The 20,913-nt window shown below is 42.1% G+C and overlaps 1 protein-coding gene across 2 annotated transcripts in view; it reads right to left on the minus strand.

The window, feature by feature from the left end:
- The window catches only part of Ncapg2 (non-SMC condensin II complex, subunit G2), a 59,009-nt gene extending 38,951 nt beyond the window's left edge, over nt 1-20,058 (minus strand). Inside the window, exons 1-11 of one of the 2 annotated variants that reach the window (XM_013033639.1) lie at nt 19,815-20,052; nt 19,490-19,606; nt 17,782-17,970; nt 17,100-17,214; nt 15,057-15,211; nt 12,506-12,640; nt 8,852-8,946; nt 6,853-6,922; nt 5,533-5,619; nt 3,147-3,239; nt 1,258-1,383 (exon numbers count right to left, since the gene is read on the minus strand). In XM_013033639.1, coding sequence (XP_012889093.1) covers nt 1,258-1,383; nt 3,147-3,239; nt 5,533-5,619; nt 6,853-6,922; nt 8,852-8,946; nt 12,506-12,640; nt 15,057-15,211; nt 17,100-17,214; nt 17,782-17,970; nt 19,490-19,567 — 1,143 coding nt within the window. In that variant the 5' untranslated portion in view covers nt 19,568-19,606; nt 19,815-20,052. Of the gene's footprint in view, nt 1-1,257; nt 1,384-3,146; nt 3,240-5,532; nt 5,620-6,852; nt 6,923-8,851; nt 8,947-12,505; nt 12,641-15,056; nt 15,212-17,099; nt 17,215-17,781; nt 17,971-19,489; nt 19,607-19,814 lie in introns of both variants that reach the window. The other variant, XM_013033640.1, reaches the window with a different exon arrangement.
- Between the last annotated feature and the right edge of the window lie 855 nt (nt 20,059-20,913).

Below are 20,913 nucleotides of genomic sequence, written 5' to 3' on the forward strand. Positions count from 1 at the left end.
GAGGCTGAGATCTGAGGATCACGGTTCAAAGCCAGCCCGGGCAGGAAAGACTGTGAGACTCCTATCTCCAATAAACCACCAGAAAACCGGAAGTGCACTGTAGCTCAAGTGGTAGAGCACTTGCCTTGAGCTGAAAGAGCTGAGGGACAGCGCCCAGGCCCAGAGTTCAAGCCCCACGACCGACCAAAAAAAAAAAAATCACTTTTATTTTTTAAAAGGTTAAAGATTCAGGGTTTGACTCAATATGTGAGTTCTTTTGACTCTCAAAAGAATTTAGGGCCGGGTGCCAGTGGCTCATGCCTGTAATCCTAGCTACTCAGGAGGCTGAGATCTGAGGATCACAGTTCAAAGCCAGCCCGAGCAAGAAAGTCTGTGAGACTCTTATCTCCAGTAAAACCACTAGAAAACTGGAAGTGGTGCTATGGCTCAAGTGGTAGAACACTCACCTTGAGCTGAAGACAGGGACAGCACCCAGGCCCAGAGTTCAAGACCCACAACCAACCCCCCATCCCCAAAAAAAGAAAGAACTTAAGTTTTTAATAAGAACTTGTCATTTTGATATGCAATAGCTTTAATTTGTAATATATGCAATAGGGTATAGGTGTAGGAAAAAAGAAATCAATGGAGAAGACTCTTCTGATTAAAAGATTGTATGTTTGAAATGCCACAGTGAAACTCCTTGGTACAATTTATACACACTGAAAAAGAGTAATTACAAGAAAGTACAGCAAGCTGTTAGTGAGGAAGGGTCCCTTTGGAAGGGCTGGGAGGCTGAGAGGATGACTATGACCCAAGTATTTCATTTGCATGTATGAAAGCAGCAAGAGAGCAATGAAACCTGTTAAAATGTCTCCAGAAGACAGTGAGGAGCGAGGGAGGGTGACAAAGGAGAAACTGGATCAGAATACCTGTGGGAATGTGGGTATTGACAACAAAAAAGGAGCAACAAACAAAAAAAACACCCAAAACCCCAAAAAACCTAGTGGGCACTGGTGGCTCATGCCTGCAATCTGAACACTCAGAAGGCTGAGATCCCAAGAGACTCTCATCTCCAATAAACCACCAGAAAACTAGAAATGGCTGTTGGTATGGCCCCAAGAAAGAAAGAATAAAAAGAATCCATACACTTTTCTGAGTGGGGAACACCGGGCACTGCATTTAAAGGGAAACAAGCAGGCTGTGCACTGTGCCAGCAGCTAAGTGTCCCAACTGGACAGAGCTGAAGACCCTCAGCAGCTCCACCACGTGAATACATACATACAGTTCTTCAAACTGCTTCTGAATTTCACTATCCATTTCGATGGCACTGAAGTTTGGATCTCTAATAGGAAATGCTTCAACAAATAACAATGCAGCGTTTGATCGAACTTCAGAGTTTCTGGCCTAAAAGAGTAAAGTATTTTTTAGATTCTCAGAAATAATATCTAATCAAGCTTAAGTCTGGAATTCCTAAGTTAACACTTCTATCTCTATTAATATAGATTAATTTGTAACTGAAAGAAAAGTTTAGGGAAAAACATCGTCTAAAAAGAAACATGCTTTTTTTTTTTTACCTGATTTACCTATTAAACTTTTATACACAATTTTTATGATAACCGTAAAGAAAGAAAGAAAGAAAAGAACATTTTAATCTTTAAGTTGGTCAAAGTGTACTGCTGCTATGGCTTGTTGACCTAATACAGTTAGCATTTTTGAGGCCTTCAGTCTTATCTCTAACACACACCCCCCCAAAAAAAAATAAAAAAAAAGTAAAAGCATGTCTAGACTTTGTGGTGCTGTCTTTAATTAAGTCAAACTCTCAGTTGACCATAACAGATATTAAAGATCAGTTTCCTTGCACAAAGTCCACCATGTGTCATCAAGAGTCATCACCTCTGCTGGGCGCTGGTGGCTCACGCCTGTAATCCTAGCTACTCAGGAGGCTGAGATCTGAGGATCGCAGTTCAAAGCCAGCCCAGGCATGAGAGACCGTGAGACTCCTATCTCCAATAAACCACCAGAAAGCCGGAAGTGGCACTGTGGCTCAAGTGGTAGAGTGCTAGCTTTGAGCTGAAGAGCTGAGGGACAGTGCCCAGGCCCAGAGTTCAAGCCCCACGGCCGACCAAAAAAAAAAAAAAAAGAGTCATCACCTCTGAGGACACCAGGGCAGTCTGTTCATCGGAACACTCACCAAGAGCGCTTCTGCCTCCTGCCCTTGCTAGCAGCATGGAACATGAGGGAAGGAAACGCAGCCAGGGCGGCTCCACATGCCGCCAGCCCCACTGGCATTCATACATGTTCTGTTCTCCTGCCCAGCTGTTCATTTCACAATCACTGTGCACTCTACTTTTGCAGGTAAGTAGACCCCAGAAATATTCTTTTTTTCCCTTGTGGTGCTGAGGTTTGAATTCAGGTCATTATATGCTAGTACGCTACCACTTGAATAACACCTCAAATCCTGCCTTTTGGTGATTTTTCCCCCTAAGTTATGTTTTTAATTTTCTTACAACTATCGTTATGATTGAGGTATTGAACAGAGGGGCTGCCATCTCATAAGTCAGCCAATGTGAGTACGTTGTATTTTCTGGACAATGTCACTCCTTCCCCCTTCAATCCCCCGACATGCCTGCCTCCACCGCCCATCCCCGCCTCCACCGCCCATCCCCGCCTTCACCGCCCATCCCCGCCCAGCTGCATAGGTCATGCTCCACAGTGTATGCTGAACAACATGTGTACATCTCTTCACCCTTTCTCCCTCCCTTTCTGTGCCCCCTCCAGCCCCTGGCGGTTATTTCTGGTAGGGTCTTTCCAACTTTTCTAGTCAAGATGTAAACCTTCTTGATGTCCCAGTATAAAGATTAAAGGCGTAAACTACCAATGCCTTGCAACAAACGCTCAATTTTTCTGACAGGCTTAGTGATGCTTATAGTCCAGCCCACCAGAGGCTGAGGGAGGTGGGTCACTTGAGTGCACAGCTTGAGGACAGTCTGAACAATGGAAGACATGATCTCAAAACAAAAAAACACACAAGCGTTTTGTTCCAAAATTTGGCACTACACTTGGTCTCCTATCTTTTATTGCCTTATTACACTTTTAAATTAGCATATGTTCAATTCAAAGCATAACTGCTAGATCCAGAACATAGGCACACTTATTTTAATGCATACCTTTAATCCTCTCCAAAGAATAGGCTTATATAATCGATACAGCATCTCTTCCACTCCCTGTCGAATTTTCTGTTGGTGAAAGTAACTCAACACCTAAGAAAAACAAGAGAAAGGCAATATTGTTTTTAAAGTGTATTCAAGCTTGGTAAAGTAATGCATCCCTACAACCCCAACAGTCAACAGGCTCAAACTGGAGAATCAATATTCAAGGCCAGCTGGGTTATATAACAAGACTGTCTCAAAAAAAAAAAAGGCAAAGATTAAAAACAACAACAAAAAAAAAACAAGAAGCGAGGTTATTCTCTCCCTTCCCTGTCACAATATTCCCTCGCAAGAGCACCTAGAAAGATAACAGTTCTGACATGGCAAATGATGAGAAAGAAACCCTGACTGAAATGAAGATTACAATATGGATTCGATCTCTGTACTCCATTCCAGGCATAAGGGTACACTCCTCTGTCATGATTATTCAGGAAAGCCATGGAAGGTGGATCATGTGAGCCCAGGAGGTCAAAGTCAGCCTGGCCAACTTAATGAGATCCTGTCTTAAAAACCAAATAGATAAGCCAGGTGCCAGTGAGACCTGAGGATTGTGGTTCAAAGACAGCCCAGGCAGGAAAGTCCCTGAGACTCTTATCTCTAACAACTGGAAAACCGGAAGTGATGCTGTGGATCAAGTGGTAGAGCACTCCCCTTGAACTGAAAGGCTAAAGGACAGTGCCCAGGCCCAAAGCTCAAGCCTTACAACTGATCAAAAAAACAAACAAACAAATAGATAAAACATGAGAAACAATTTCTAATGGCTGCATCGTTTCAATAGAACTGTTGTTTAAACCTCTCACGTTCAGTGTACAATGGCAAAGGGGAATGTGTTAAGGAGTTTGCTCAACTGATGTTTCTTGGCCCCACATGCTCATTAAACCCACTATTACCCGCTAGCAGCAGGCATCAGCAGGCTCTCTGCCATCCACTGGAGACAGATGACGGTTTCTCTATTTTCAGCTCCACTAATCAGTGACCCTTCACAACAGAAGCATAATTTAGATCCAAGTTTTTACCAAAACTTATGAAGAATCAGAAAACAGATCACCTTTTTGTCCCCTTTCCTTTGGCAGTACTAAGGTTTGAATTCAGAACCTCACACTGGCTAGGCAGGTGTTCTTAGCAATGAGCTACATCTCAAGATCTGGTTTTGCTGATTGTTTTTAAGACAGGGTCCTGATGTCTGAGTGCACATGCCTGGGTACAATCTGCCATATTCAGCTTTCCCATCATAGCAAGGACAAGAAATGCACACCATCATATCCAGCTCTCTATCAGGAAGAGGTCTTGGGAACATTTTTGGCCTGGGCTGGCTCTAAACTATAATCCTCCCAATTCCAGCCTCCTAAGTAGCTAGGGTTACAGCATGATCCACTGGTGCCTGGAAGAAAACAGATCATCTTGTGGCTACCATTCTCTTCTCCTTTCTCAGCTACAGTCTTTTCAAGATCCTGTTTTGCCCTACTTTCACAATTCATTCCACTGGGAGAGAAAATTTATTAGTGAACAATGGAAACTAGAAACATGAAACAGACCATTAAACAGCCTACATTCTAAGTGAATCTATTATCTTAACCTGAAAGAACAACATGGGGCTATTGTTTTTTCCTTATCTGAGAGTTTAATGGTAATAGGTAATATTAGTCTTTAACTTTGTGTGTGTGTGTGTGTGAGAGAGAGAGAGAGAGAGAGAGAGAGAGAGAGGGAGGGAGAGAGAGATCTCATTTTGGCATCAATGGTGTAGTAGCTTAGAATATTTTGTAGAGACATAATTCAAGCAGCATAAAATTCACTTTTAAACACAGCAGTTGCAAGCACAGTGGCACATGGCTGTAATCCCAACACTCTAAAGGCTAAGGAGGGAAATACAGAGTTCTTCCTGTCTTAACAAAAGCATGTGTTTGCCTTTCTCATTACAGCACAGGTGGTGTAACAAAACTGCTAGATACCAAATATCAAGATTCTGAGAATCCTCTCTGATTGATGGCCTGAAAGTATAACTTAACTTTTAAATTTAAGCAAAACAACCCCAGTCACCGGTGGCACACACCTGTCATCCTAGCTACTCAGGAGGCTGAGATCTGAGGATCATGGCTCAATGCCAGCCCAGGCAGGAAAGTCCATGAGACTCCAATTAACCACCAGAAAGCCAGAAGTGGTGCTGTGGCTCAAGTGGTAGAGCGCTAGCCTTGAGCTGAAGAGCTGAGGGACAGCGCCCAGGCCCAGAGTCCAAGCCCCACAACCAACCAAAAAAAAAAAATTTAAGCAAAACAATGTCTAACAACAAAGGATGAAACATGATCTCAACAATTTATTCTCAATAGAAGCATTAGAGGTGCCTTACCTCCCGTACTTTGGAGTGCACTGGAGACTTCCTGGGAAGGTGGATGCCATGGAACATGAAGTCCTGGATGCAATCGTTTTCAATGGTCTGAAAACAAGTACATTGCTTGACACTTGCTGTGTACAGGTGGCAAGGCAGACAGTAGGCATTTGGGTAGTCTACCTTTTTTTTTTTATTTGTCACTCCCCCTCCCCCACCTCCCTCCCCTCTCCCCGGCCGGCCGGCGGGGATGAATGGCTGGACTAGTCTACCTTATATTCAGAAGGGACCACTTGGATCTTCTCAACAGAGCTTTCTCACTGTAATTCTATGTCTCTCTATAGTTCCTCATTCAGTTTTCACGTACCATGGACAGCACTTAGCTGCTGTCTTATCTGAGGAGTGTAAAACCTGTGCCCCTAGTACAGCAAGCTTCCACCTAGCACTGGAGGCCTGTTCCAAGAGTCTCCTCAGATCTGCAATAGTAACACCTCTTAGTGGGGACCAGGACTCAAAACTAACTAAAAAGAACAACATTCTTAGGCTGCCACTAAGAAGGGCTGGGCAGGAAGGGGTGTGAGAGCCTCTTCTGCAGCCCAGGGTTCAGAAAGAACTCAGGGTTGAGCAAGGGAGGAAGGGCCAAGCCTACAAGAACAACTCCCAACCCCAGCAGATCCTGCGGTCTGCTATCCAAACCTCATACCTCCTGTGAACAGGACTCTGTGGCCTCAGAGAAGGATATTTTTAAAAAGTTGTCTGCAGGGGACTATAGCAGATTTTTGTTTTCCAGAAGTAGAAGTCAGTGACAAACCCTGACACTGGAAACTGAGGTTATGTTTGGCAGAAGAGCAGTGTGGAAAAGAGAGAAAACAAAAACAAACTAAACCATGGTAACTACAGTTTGCCCTGACCAGCCTTCACCAGCCACCACCAGCGCTCCAAAGAGAAGGATCAGGAAGACTCTCCAAGGACACTTTGAACTTAAAATGTTTACCCTTATGTTTAGAACCTAAAATGAGAAAAATATTAAGAGATAACAGACACTTCATTTTTGTCTGAAAGGGTTGCTGAATTGTTCACAGGGGTTATGAGTTATATAACCATATCTCTGTAACTAGTACAGTTGTGAAGGCTAACTATATTCACGGTGAATGTCTCTCAATTCTCAAAATCACTCCAGGAGGCACTGGGGGTGAGCGATGTGACTCCTGAGGCTACGCCTCTGCACGCAGACAAACACAGTCAGGACTGCCACATCTCTGTAATAGCAGACACAGCTTTAAAGAGTCCTAAGTACTTTAGTAACTAAAATACAGCAAGCATTTAAGAAAATGAAAATACCTCCAGTATTTTCCCTGAAGTCTTCTTCCAAGCTCTGAAATAAATTTCTGCAATGTGTACCATCAAAGACCTATTTAAAAGAAAAAAAGATGTGTTTAGTTCAAGTTTCAAGAATTAGGCCTTTAATATGTATCATTTCAGTTACTCTGCCTCCCTGGAGAAGAAGTTCTGTTTAGATAGATAGACCAAGGCTCGGCAAACTTACCTGAAGTAGAAAGCAGAAACACTCTTTCTTGATCTTGAGTAAATGCCTCCAGAATTTTACCATTTCCTGTGAAATTGTAAGAACCTAAGCCAATAACCAAATTCTAAAGGCAACATCACTCCAATATTAAGTAAATTTTGACCTGCAGTCATTCTGGACTGTCTAAGATACTATAGAGTCCTCAAATACAAGAACCTTTAAATTATCAGCTGACCTTTGAATCACAGAAGTTTAAAAACCTATTATTAACCCAAATGAGGAACTATTAGAAAGCAATCTAGAATGTAGCAGAAACTTTGCCATCAGAAATCAAGAACCAAATCCCAACTTACTATTTACAGTTACCAGTGGTTGGAAATTTAATCTACACAGCCCACCTCAAAAGAGAGATAAGAGGAGGGAAAATCAGAGAGCAAGGGAAGGGGTGACACTGTCCAAAAAGAAATGTGCTCACTACCTGACTGTACCTTCTGTATATCACCTTTATAATGATACAAATTTAAATTTTTTTTTTGAAGAGAGAGAGCTAAAAAGGACGGCTTCTGAAATGCACACAAGTATTCAATGCCAGCACCGAGCAAATGTAAACATTCAAAAGCCACCTCTGACCAGCGCTATGTGAAGAGCCGTACTGGTCATGGAGCATCTAATTCTGCTTCCCTGGGTTCTTCAACCAGAAGGCTCTTTCCAGCAATCACCAGAAGAGACATACTTTACATTCCGAATATTATCAGAAATACTAATGACATGGGCTTTGTTATGAGTGAGGCTAAGACCTAAGCTTAGGGTACATAATTTGACTAGAGAACCATTACCACGTCAAGTTCCAGTTATCTGAGATAAGAGAATTACTGGAGCCTGAGTTTGAGTCTCTAGGATTGAGACTAGCCTGGACAACTAGTGAGAAGGGAAGGAAGGAAGGAAAAGGGAGCAGGGAGGGAGAGGGAGCAAAGGAGGAGAGAGAAGGAGAAGATAGGGAGGAAAGAAGAAAAGGAGGGATGATGGAGAGGACAGAAGGGAAGAGGGGAAAAAGGAAAGAAGAAGGGAGGAAAGAGAGGGAAGGAGAAGAGACAAATTTAAAAAGCTTAACTTCAGTGGTTACTACTGAAAGAATGATGTCCTACTATAATGGTAGTTTAACAAAAACTACCTGGTGATATAGTGGCATATAATGTTACATTAATTCCAAAGCTTCCAATACATCAATATAACTGTGTGTATGTGTGTGTGCGCACACGCACACACTCATTGGTACTAGAACTTCAACTCCAGAGCCTGTGTGCTGTCCCTTAGCTTTTTCTGCTCAAAGCCAGCATTCTACCTTGAGTCACAGCTCCACTTCCAGCTTTTTGGTGGGTGACTGGATATGCTTTCCTGCCCAAGCCGGGCTTTGGACTGCCATGCTCACATCTCAGTCTCCTGAGCAGCTAGATTACAGACATGAATGAGACATCAGTGCCTGGCTAATATAACTTTGAAAAGCCAAGTCAATTGGGCTGGTGGTGGCTCACATCTGTAATCCTAGCTAGTCAAAATGCAGAGATCCGAGGATTCCAATTCAAAGCCAGTCCTGGCAGGAAAGTCTGCGAAACTTTTATATCCAATTAACCAGCAAAAACCTGGAAATGGAGCTGTGGGTCAAGTAGTAGAGTGCTGATCTTGAGCAAAAAAACCTCATGAAAAGCACCTAGGTGCTGAGTTCAAGCCCAAGACAGACACGAAAATGAATAAATAGATGTTTCAAAGTCAAAGTCACATTAACAGCACAAAATTTTAATTACCTTTAATACTTACTTTTGTAATCCCTGTAACTGGTTTTTGATGGTGCCATGGATCATTTTAATAAAGTTTACATTCCAACTGAAGAGAAAGCTAAGAAATCTTCTTCCCTGTTTAAAAAACAAACAAACAGGGTTTGATCTTGAAACTGAAACTAAAAGCTGGGCGTGGTGAAGCATGCAAGTACTCAGGAGGCTGAGGTAAAAGGATCACAAGCTGAGCCCAGCTTAGCTTGGGCTTCATAGTAAGCTCACACCTCAAAAACAAAACAAAAAAGTAAAGTAAAACTGCAACAAACAAAAAGTTCCTAATAACTAATAAACAATATTATTAAAGTTGGCTATTCCTAAAAAGGAAGTGTGATTACAAACTTGCACACATCGGTGGAGTTGGGCAAAGACTTCTGTAGGCAGACACTGGGGCCACTCAAGAGATACAGCCATGCAGACCCTGACGATGGGTCCTTCAACATTTCATTCTGGCTCTGCCTTTGACAGTCACATAACCTGATATTGAAGAGGGCTGGAAACTGAGCACTTGGGCATGGAGACGGAACTGCTCATCTTTCATAAATGAGAAAACTGAGACCCATGAAGCTGTTTGCCATCAATCACATACAGCACTGGTTATATCACATAATATTAGTTTAGGTGCATGCCACTAGACTACACACGATTACAAGAAGAAAGAACGCTTATACTCTCTTAAGAATTTCCTCAGTGACAGCCCATGAACTGTCACTGCTCACAAATGCCTTCCTACAGCCTGTGTGTTCTACACAGCCAACACTTTGATTTAAATGAGGCAACCCATTTGTAACAAGAACATTCACTGTAAATAACTTGCCAGTAAAGTTTACAGTTAAACAGTTATTAACACTGTTAGTAACTGGAAAGTTGCCTGACCACATCAGTGACTGATCAGAAAACTGAGTGTAGACATGTGATATTCAAAGGAGGAAACAAAGTTTTAAACAAAGTTTTTCAACCCAGCATTGCATAAGATGCAGTTTAGCCAACTGTATAACCTCACTGGTTTCCTACTCTGTAATTTTTAATTCTCTAGAAACCATGCTAGTAAGAGTAAAAAAAAACTAATTTCACTTTGTAACATTTTATATGAAGTGATTATTTCCAAAATATCATTTATAACAAGTACATAACAAATACAAAGAAGACTGAGCTATTTTATAATGCTTCGCTCACACTGAGTCCCCAAGCCCACACACTTCATGTTTAAAGCACATGTCACTTTGACTAGCCCTAAGGCTTAGCAGCCAGAGGGGAACCACCCAATGTAACCAGTGTAACAGGCCAGAGGCCCTCCGTATTTACCAGATGGGCAGAAAAAGTAAGGGAGAACGTTGTGCGGTGATAGTTTTTGGACTACTGACTGTAAGGTATATCAAACAGGGAAGTTTCACTAGGTAGCCGATGAAGAGAACACCACACACTATTCAGGCGAATTGCTATTTACCAAACTGCTGCCTCCCCGCCCCCCTGCGCATGGCAGAGGCATGGCTGAAAAGGAAAGGGTTGACCCACCCCTGGGCTAGGACGTATCTAGGCCAGGGACAGGAAGAGGTGTGGCCACACTGGATCGGGATGTGACCTCAGGGTCAGATGGGAGGCATGTGACCAGAGGTGGCCCAGGATGTGACCTAGCAGCAGAAGGTGACTGCTTCCAGGCGTGCCGGTTACCTAGGTAATAGCACTGGGCCAAGACTTAGCCAAGAGGGAGGGATGTGTCTCTGTGCAGACCTTACCTATATACGAGGAAATATTAGGCAGCCATTAGAAAGGACAAAATGACAGCATTTGCAGGGAAATGGATGGAACTAGAAGAAATCATGTTGAGCGAGGTAAGCCAAGAGGAAAGAGACAAATGGTACATGTTCTCCCTGATATGTAGATGTAATGCCAAAATGCAAGGAGATATGACAAAGTAAACAGGACTCGAGAAACAAAGGACAGCTACTCACTTTGTCATATCATTGCTAAATGACTCCATGCTCTTGACCACATATATGGGTATGGGTGTGTGGGTGTGTGTGTGTGTGTGCATGTGTGTGTGTATTTATTTATTTATTTATTTATGCCCGCAATGGAGGGAAACTAGGAGGGCACAGAATCAGTGGGAAATGGGAAAACATACAACTGACTGGCCCATCAGCTGCACTGGATGAAAATGAACTAAACAACCCAAAAACAGTGATGGTAAGGGAGGAATGAGAGGGAAAGAGGGAACAGCTTACACTAAGCAAAAGTAAAGAAATGTAAATATCACCTGATGTGGAAGAAATAATAGTATCATTAAAGCTCATAGAATTCACAAACTTTATAGACCATGAATGACAATTTGCCGCCCAGGCCCAGAGTTCAAGCCCCACGACTGACCAAAACAAAACAAGACAATTTGCCTTGTGAAGGTGTGTTTGTGACTTTAGCCAAGTATCACTACTCCACAATACTGTGAAATTTATGTAATCACCTAATCTCAATTAAAAAAAATTTTTTAATGCAATTATGAGCTAGGTGCCGGTGGCTCCTAGCTATTCAGGAGGCTGAGATTTGAGGATTGCGGCTCAAAGCCAGTCCGGGCAGGAAAGTCCGTGAAATTCTTTATTTCCAATAAACCACCAGAAAACTGGAAGTGGCGCTGTAGCTCAAGTGGTAGAGCACCTTGAGCTGAAGAGCTGAGGGACAGTGCTCAGGCCCATAGTTCATGCCCCATAACCAACAAAACGAACAAAAATGCAATTATGAGCCAGGTGCCAGGGTGGCTCATGCCTATATGATTGCGATTGGAAGCCAGCCAGGGCAGGAAGTCCATAAAACTGTTACCTTCAATAAACTACTCAAAAAGCCAGAAGTGGAGCTGTGGCTCAAGCGAAAGAATGAGCAAAAGGAATAGTACCAGAGATAGCACCCAGACCCTGAGTTTTGTTTTTTTTTGGGGGGGTCCTGAACTCTGGGCCTGGGCGCTGTCCCTCACCTTTTCAGCTCAAGGCTAGCGCTCTACCGCTTGAGCCACAGCGCTACTTCCGGTTTTTTTTCTTTTTGCTTATGTGGTGCTGAGGAATTGAACCCAGGGCCTCATGCATGCAAGGCAAGCGCTCTACCACTGAGCCACCTTCCCAGCCCTTTTTTTTCTTTTTTAATGCAAGCATGGTTCCCCTCCCTCCCCAGCCCACCCAGGACTCACCTGTTACAATTCAATTTGATGACAAATAAAAAACAAGACTTGTTTAAGTGTGTGCTTGACACTGCCATACAAACTGAGGTACAAAGAATACACAGCTTAAGCCAGGCGCTGGTGACTCACCCCTGTAATCCTAGCTACTCAGGAGGCTGAGATCTGAGGATTGCCATTCAAAGCCAGACCAGGCAAGAAAGTCCCCATGAGACTCTTATCTCCAATTAACTACCAGAAAATGAAGTGGCGCTGTGGCTCAAGTGGTAGAGGGCTCACCTTGAGCTGGAGAGTTGAGAAACAGCGCCCAGGCCCATAGCTCAAGACCCACAACCAACAAAAACAACAAAAAAAAATACACAGCTCTTCCATGAAATGCTATGCTAGGCATGACACAAACAGTAGCCAAACAAATATGGGAAAACCTTCCACTAAAGAAGTAGTTCACAAACAGAACAAAAAGAAAAAGCTATTTACCTCTTCTTTCTTGATATAATTGACATTTATGAAGCATTCAAGCAGCATATCTTTAATGTCTCTACTTTCCTCCAAATCATAATCAAAGCAATATAAAGCCTGATGAATGCGCCAAATCCGACACACATCTGCACCCTGAGAATGAAACCAGAAAGAACAATGGTGTAGTTAGGGTTTGTTCTTCTTTAAATGAATAGTAAAGTCAAACTTCAACTTACTTATATTTCACATCACCAATAATGACAATTACAGATAAATCAACAAGTCACAGGAAAGCAAGAAGTAAACAAATTTACTTGTAGCTCTAGAGAACATTCTAACATAGGCAAAAGCAGTCAAAACCTGTTCAACTCCACCGCCCGTAATAAGCATGCTCTGTCTGAGGTATTCACTGCACAGCCACTGGCCAGAGCTGGCTACAACTACAGACTGTGTCTACTACAACTAAGAGCCATTTTTTTTTTCCTTATTTGGCAACACAATCTGAACTCAGAGCCTCACACTTGCTCAGCTTCCTTGCTCAGCTGCAATTCTACCACTTGAGCTGGTTCTTTTAGAGGTGGGAGTCTTGCAGACTTTTCTGCCTAGGCTGGTTTTGAACTACAATCCCCTGGATCTGATGGGCTAGGATTGCAGACTTTTCTGCCTAGGCTGGTTTTGAACTACAATCCCCTGGATCTGATGGGCTAGGATTACAGGCATGAGCCACTGGAGCCTGGCTCAAATTCTTCATTTTTTAAACTTTACATTGCATCAATTGCTTCACATGGCTATTAGCCACTATACTGAACAATTTTAGACATATTACAAGGACATTTAAAATGGAGTTGATTTAAAAGCTAAACAGTACCAGCAAGAAAATGAAAAAAAAAACAAAAACTTTTTTTTTTTTTTGCCAGTCCTGGGGTTGAACTCAGGGTCTGGGCACTGTCCCTGAGCTTCTTTTGGATCAAGGCTAGCACTCTACCACTTGAGACACAGAGCCACTTCTGGCCTTTTCTGTTTATGTGGCGCTGAGGAGTCAAACTCAGGGCTTCATGCATGCTTGGCAAGCGCTCTACTACTCTACCACTAACCCACATTCCCAGCCCAAAAATGAATGATAGCTTGCAAATAAATTCTGACACTAAAAAGAATTTCTCAGAGGCCGATGGCTTACACCTGTAATCCTAGCCACTCAGGAGGCTAAGATCTGATCGTGGTTAGGATCGTGGTTCAAAGCCAGCCCCGTCCGTGAGACAATTATCTCCAATAAACCACCAGAAAGCAGGAAGTGGCGCTGTGGCTCAAGGATAGAGCACTCGCCTTGAGCTGAAGAGCTGAGGGACAGCGCCCAAGCCCAGAGTTCAAGCCTCACGACCGACAAAAAAAAAAAAAAAAAAGAAAGAAAAAGAATTTCTCAGTCATTCCCCAGAGCAACAGAGAAAATTAGACAGCTGGTTACAGTACAGCCAAGGGCTTTTATGCCCTAACCTTAACTACTCCTTGCAGAATACCTACTCAGGCCCTCAGATACATGCGTAGCCTAAACAAGTAAAAGCCTTCTAGAAAGCCATTGGCAAAACAAAATGAAGAGTCTTCAAATTCATATCCACCAGGAGTTATCCTATGGAAGTAGATACTGGTGGGTAGAGTCAAAAACAAGTTATCACCAATATCCTAAAATAACAATGATCACAATGAGATGGCAAAAGTTTTGACAAATTTTTTATTTTCACTTGCCCAATATGTATTATTGCCTCAATCAGGAAAATAACTGTTCCGTTTCTAGTCTATAGATTTAGTCTAGATTTTTAACCTACACACCAAAGATTAAAGTATGAGAAATAGTTTGAGTTGTATCTTTCAAAATAGGCACTGGTGGCTCACATCTGTAATCCTAGCAATTCAGGAGACTGTGATATGAGGCTCATGACTTGAAACCATCTGGAGCAGAAAAGGTCATGAGACTTTAGCTTCATTAACTACTCAAAAAAGCTTGAAGTGGTGCTCAAGTGGTAGACCGCTAGCTCAGAGACAGTGCTCAGGCCCTGGGACCAGCCCCAGGACCAGCCCAGACAACAAGTGTGGTTTATCCTTGGCCCCGTCACAATTTTCTTAGAACTACAACTGTAAGGTGAAAAAAATCCCAGTAATAGTTCAGGATCTGCCCAAGTCTTGGTCCAAGGCTCTGCCAAACTACCTGCCCAGTCCCTCTCAGAGGACCACTGCGATGCAGAGCCCCCAGACACCCCCACAGCACACCGTCTGTCCCTTAGCTTCTCAACAAATGAGCCCATGAACACTGCTCCCTTGCTTTCTCTTCCTGCCTGAATTGGTACGAGAAGGTAAAGGTGGCAACCATGGAGCAAGGACAGAGACAGCAGCCAACCGCTGAGGAAAGAAAATGGTGGAGGAAAAACCTGGCTCTCCATCTCAATGTAAGCCACTGCACCTACCCTTGGTATCTGCACATCTTATAAGTGTAAGAAACTCCCCTAGCTTGGCTACCTGAATCAGGCCCCATCAGATCCCTGTAGAGCAATACTTAGGTTGGACTAAGGAAACATACTGATTTAGTCTCCAGACTCTTCCTCAGCAGCATGATAAAAGCAGTCTTCCCCATGTCCTCCTTGGCAGGCAGACCCTTTTCCCACCATCTGACACACAGATCCTGAATGGAGTTCTGGAGTTTTCGTTCAGATTCAGGTAAGGCATATAAAATGCCTAAAACAGAACAAATTCTTATCAGTCCAGATTCAATAGTACAAAGTATGACTATTTTGAACAATATAAAGCTTTCCCAAGTGAGTAAAGTATTATCTTTAATATGCCAAGTATGTATATACCTTGTTTACAGAGTGAAAATGCTTAATGAAATGATACTTATTATTTAAAAAGATTCAACAAAGACCTTTAGACTTGAAAGCTTCATACAGATCAAACTAGCCACATTCCAATTTTCCATCAACCTTACTAACACCAATAGTCAGATCTGCTTACTAGTAATCTACTATCATTTTCCTTGGATATAGTAGCTTCAAATTTTTACATAGGTGAGAAACAGTAAAAGTAGCTATCACAATAAATATGGCTCATTATACCATAATGAGCATGATTTGTTTTTATTAACCAAAAAGCTCAATAATTAAATTCATAATACTAGCAATATGCTCACAATTATCCAGATTTCTGAAAGTCACTATAATTTAAGATTCCTAAATTAACTAAGAATTTGATAGCAACTACAATGTCATTTAACCAGACATTATGTCAATACTGTACAAATAACCTGATAGTAAATTCACAAACATCTGAGACCTTTTGTGTACGTGTGTGCTGATCTTGGGACTTGAACTCAGGGCCTAAGTGCTGTCCCTGAGCGTTTGTGCTCAAGGCTAGTGTTCTACAACTTGAGCCACAGATCCATTTCTGGTTTTTTAAATGTTTAATTGGAGGTAAGAATCTCACAGACTTTCCTGCCTGGGTTGGCTTCAAATGTGATCCTCAGATCTTAGTCCAAGTAGCTATGATTACAGGCATGAGCAAATATCATCTGGCTCAGGGATGACTTTTTATTGAGGCTGAATTTCAAACATCCTGATCAAAACAATACACTAAAGAGATCCATCAATCCAAGTGATGTTAAAAATGAGAATATTCTAAACTACATTCATAGTGAGAGATAGAGGCATTTTTTGTGTATGGGTCTTTAATTTCTGCCTGGCTTAAGGTATGTTCTTAAAAACCATTCTTATCCTGGTACCAGAAGGGTACATCTGTAACCCAAGCTACTCAGGAGGCTGAGATCTGAGGACTGCAGTTCAAAGCCAGCCCAGGCAGGAAAATCTGTGAGACTCTTATCTCCAATTATCCATCAAAAAGCTGGAAGTCAAGTTACAGCTCAAGTGGTAGACACTGGCCTTGAGCAAAAAAAATTAAGGGACAGCACCCAGGCCCTAAGTTCAAGGCCCAGTTGTGACATAAACACACATGTGCACACATATACAAATCATTCTTAGAGATAAAAATGCTTGTATGCCTATTCAGTAATTTAATGTAAATACTTAATTACTAAATCTTGCATTAATTCAGACTAGTGTACTTCCTAAGCTAGTAAAAACTTTACAATTCAGTTAAAACTCTAAAAGAACCAAGGAAGGCAACAATTACTCTTTAGATTATATTCATAATGTATTTAGAGGAAAAAATTCACTGTTATAAGTTCTTGGTTAAATTGGCATTCAGTCTGGAAGGAGATAAAACAACAACAACAGAGTAGCAGCTGAGAAATTTATCATAAAATCTTGTGCTTCAAGAAGCTCTTGGTCATGGTCCTGTAAGTCAAGACAGACTATCCTACAGAACTTGCAAACAAGAGGGTAGCTGCTCGGAACTGCACATCTTCACCACCTGAAACATTCAAACACACCCCAAATTAAGCAAGTTACTCAGAACAGTACCTGACTGCTCCTTTTCCAGTTGAACTAAGAGCCTGAGTTCAAAGCTATGTTTCTATTCCACTTCTGCTTCTAAACTCAACACTACTCATGAAGACAGGTGGTCACTTTAGTACACGATTGCTAAATATGCTACTTGTCACAGAAGCACTTACCATTTAATATAACAGCACATTCCAAGAGGGCCTCAAAGTTCGAATTTTCACTTATTACAGATACAGAAGCAAGAATCACAGATGTGATTGCATGAATTATTTTTATGCTATTTTTCTATAAGTGAAAAATAAAAATATAAATGAATTAAAATCACAAATTTAAAACTCAAATTTTAAAAGAAATTTAATTTAGCTACTCAGGAGGCTCAGATTTGAGATCACAGTTCTAAGCAGTCCAGGGAAGAAAAGTCCGTGAGACCCTTATCTCCAATTAAGCACCAAAGGTGGGGGGGTGGGGTGCAGGGGCAGCGCAGAGGTAGAGCTGTGGCTCAAGTGGTAAAGCACTAGCCTTGAGCAAGTACAAGTTCCAGGACTGGCACCAAAAAACAAAAAAGAAAACAAAACAAAAAGGCCAGGCACCAGAAGCTCATGTCTGTAATCCTAGCTACTCAGGAGGCTGAAATCTGAGGATCGAGGTTCAAAGCCATCCCAGGCAGCAAAGTCTGTGAGACTCCAATAAACCACTAGAAAACCGGAAGTAGCACTGTGGCTCAAGCTGCCTCATAGCAATAAATAGCAGCAAGGTCTGAAAACTACAACAAACAGAAATTACACCTAGCATTTACTTCTATCCTCTTACAACATTTTCGTAAGTTCAATTACTCTCAGTAATTTTTAATACCATCTTGGGGCCATCCTCTACTTCCATGCTGTCTTCACCCTGCACTTCCGCCGTCTGCCATCCATCCACTGGGCTTTCTAATAATGTTTCTGTCAATAAGCTCTTCAGCCTTTGCCATAATTCTTCTTTCTGTTTTCTTGATAATTCATCTAGTAACTCATTTAGACAGAAAGGGTCTGAAGTATCTTTCTGTAAAACACACACAAAAAAGTTAGCTGTGTTCTTCTCAGCATCAAAAGATACTATGTGCTTAGCGGTATATGCTCTTAAGTTGTTACATTTGCCTTTTGGCTTTATTAATTCATTAAATCAGTTCATTCACTGAGGTCTTTGTTAATACTAAAGGAAGGCTGTTTGCAAAAGCAACCTTTAGACTTCGCATAGCTTTTTAAAAAAATATTTTAGCTCTTTCAAAAACTATTAAGCAGTTGTACAAAGAGGTTAGAGTTCCATAAATCAGGTGATGAATGCAGTGCTTCATCAATGTCACCCTCGAGTGATACAGGTCATAATGCACACAGAATATAATGACAGCATTGGCTCACCTTCCCTCCATTGAGGTGCCCATCCCCTTTGCCCTTCCTCCCCCAAACTGTTTCCACTTCCCGGTATCATTTTGATAAACAGTCAGTTGTTCAGAGGAGTTACATGTTTGGATTCCTCCCCTGATTATCATCCTTCACAGACTTTAAATAACTTTGACTGCTAAAGCATTCATGTAGTTATAAATTATATTTTGCTCTTATAAATACTTCTGTGGTATTGCCTTGTAAGTGTGCTAAGTTTTAGGATAGCATTTTGTAATACAAAATCAAAGCTCCTGTTTCAAAAAAAGCTCATTTGTTTTAAAATCTGATAAGTGTTGCTAGCCATCCAATTTATTATTAGGCTATTCTCTAACTTGCTATCTTCTGTAATTTGATTTTTATTGCACAACTAGAACAGATAAGGCAGGGAGGCTCAGAATCCCATGCCCTAAAGTCCTAGGTATCTTAGCAGAACTCCACCCAAGGCCTCTCAGCTGCTCCTCTACCACAGATCTGATGCAGCTGGTAACACTCCTCCTGTCTCTATCCTGGACTTCCTCGAGATCTTCAGACATGTCTAGTGACTGTGGCCCTGCAGCTGGCACCTCCATCTTCTTCCTCAAACCTGGCATCTTCCTTGGCTCTCCCCACTCATATCCACACACCAGCTGAGAGTTCTTGCTTCTACCCCACATTCAGCACCCAGGAGAATTACAGACTCCTCTCTCACCAATGGAGTTTTCCAAAGGCAAATGTTCCTTTCCCTTTCTTCTGCTCTTTCTCCTCCACTTCCCGGCCCTCCTCATTCGGGCATGCTGGGCACTCTGTGGACAGCCACGCTGCCAGAACAAAATCTGAACTCCCTAAAATGGCAGAGGGTTTCTCACCGTCCCTTCCATTCTGGCATTGGAACCTCTTCAGGTTCAAATACAACCTGTCTTCTTCAGTCCTCAAATGCTTCCCCATGGTTAAACAGATGGATGTTAACTTCTGCTTGCCTTCCATATTCTAGCTCAGCCCATAAGCAGGCCTACTTGAATCTAACATGGTTTCTTGCAGATTTTAAAAATAAATACTGGCCCCTAACAATTCACTGAGATAACTATTTCATTTGGGGACTAAATGGTTTTTGGACATATCAGCAACAGTCAAAAACACAAGAAAGCCAAAACAGAACTTACATCAAGCTGAACAAATTGCAGGAAGTCTTCAATCAGCTCCTTACACACGGCTTGCACAAATGACTCACGTTTTTCCATGACAGATGAAACTGTTCAAATGACATTTGTTTTGTAATCCTGGTGAAGTACACAATCATATTATAAGTAATATTGGCAAATACATCTTTTCCTACAAGACAAACTGAAAGAAATTCCTATACCACTCATGGTAGACAATTTCTGTTACAATTATCAGATATTATTTCCTCAAATGAGATTGTTAAAATAATCACTAGCCACGTTACCACCTAAGGAAAGGGAACCCAAATGGCTCCAGGAAGCTCACCTATTTTCAGGTTTAGTACGTTGAATAGATGCTGGGTCAGAACAGGCTAGTTCCTACAACTGAACTCTGAAGACTCCTTTTCTATAGAGCTATTTCTCCACCAAGAGATCCCACTTCTTTGTCTTCCTGTTGTTAAAGTGAGAGCTTGTTATTCAAAGTGAGAGCTACAACAGAAGCCCTGGAGCCACCTGGGAGCTTGTTAGTTACTGCATTCACTCTCCCTCCATCCCAGTAGGATAAAGAGAGCTCAGAGGACCCTGTTTACCCTCTTTTCTACATTCAGGTAAATCTTAACACTCCCAGCAACTCCTATTCCACATTTACACCACCTGGTGCTCATATCATCTAGTAAATGATGAAATGTATTTGTAATAGGATCCCCTCATTTTAAGAGTAAAAACCTGGGGGCTGGGAAGATGGCTCAGTGGTAGAGTGCTTGCATTGCATGCATGAGGCCCTGGGTTCGATTCCTCAGCACCACATAAGCAGAAAAAGCCGGAAGGGGTGCTGTGGCTCAAGTTCTGAAGAACTGAAGAGCTGAGTGAGGGACAGTGCTGAGGCCCAGAGTTCAGGCCCCATGACTGAACAACAACAAAAAAGAGTAAAACCCTTGTCCTGTTATAAATTCAGCAACACGAAAAATTGTTGGCAGCAATTAAAGATAGGAATCACCCTAACTACACATATAGTCCTGTATCTTAAGTTCCAAATTGGACAAAGAGAAGTAGAAAATAACACCTACAAAGTAAAGCAAAAGACAAGCCACCTTACTGCCCAATTCAAATGGTGAAACTATGACCAAGAAACTATGATCAAGAAATAGTGGGGAATCCAGACACACTGGCGGCTGGCGCCTGAAACCTAGCTACTCAGGAGGCTGAGGTCTGCTCACAGTTCAAAGCCAGCCCAGGCAGGAAAAATCCGTGAGACTCTATCTCCAGTAAAACACCCAAAAAGCTGGAAGTGGGCTGTGTCTCAAGCAGTAGTCTTGAGCAAAAGCAGGGACAGTGTCCAGGTCCCAAGTTCAGGCCCAGGGACTGAAAAAAAGAAAACAGAGGGAGGGGAGCCTGGCTCCGGGGTCGGGCGCAAACCCCAATAC

Source organism: Dipodomys ordii, unplaced genomic scaffold, assembly GCF_000151885.1.
Source record: "Dipodomys ordii isolate 6190 unplaced genomic scaffold, Dord_2.0 Scaffold173, whole genome shotgun sequence".
Taxonomy (NCBI): domain Eukaryota; kingdom Metazoa; phylum Chordata; class Mammalia; order Rodentia; family Heteromyidae; genus Dipodomys; species Dipodomys ordii.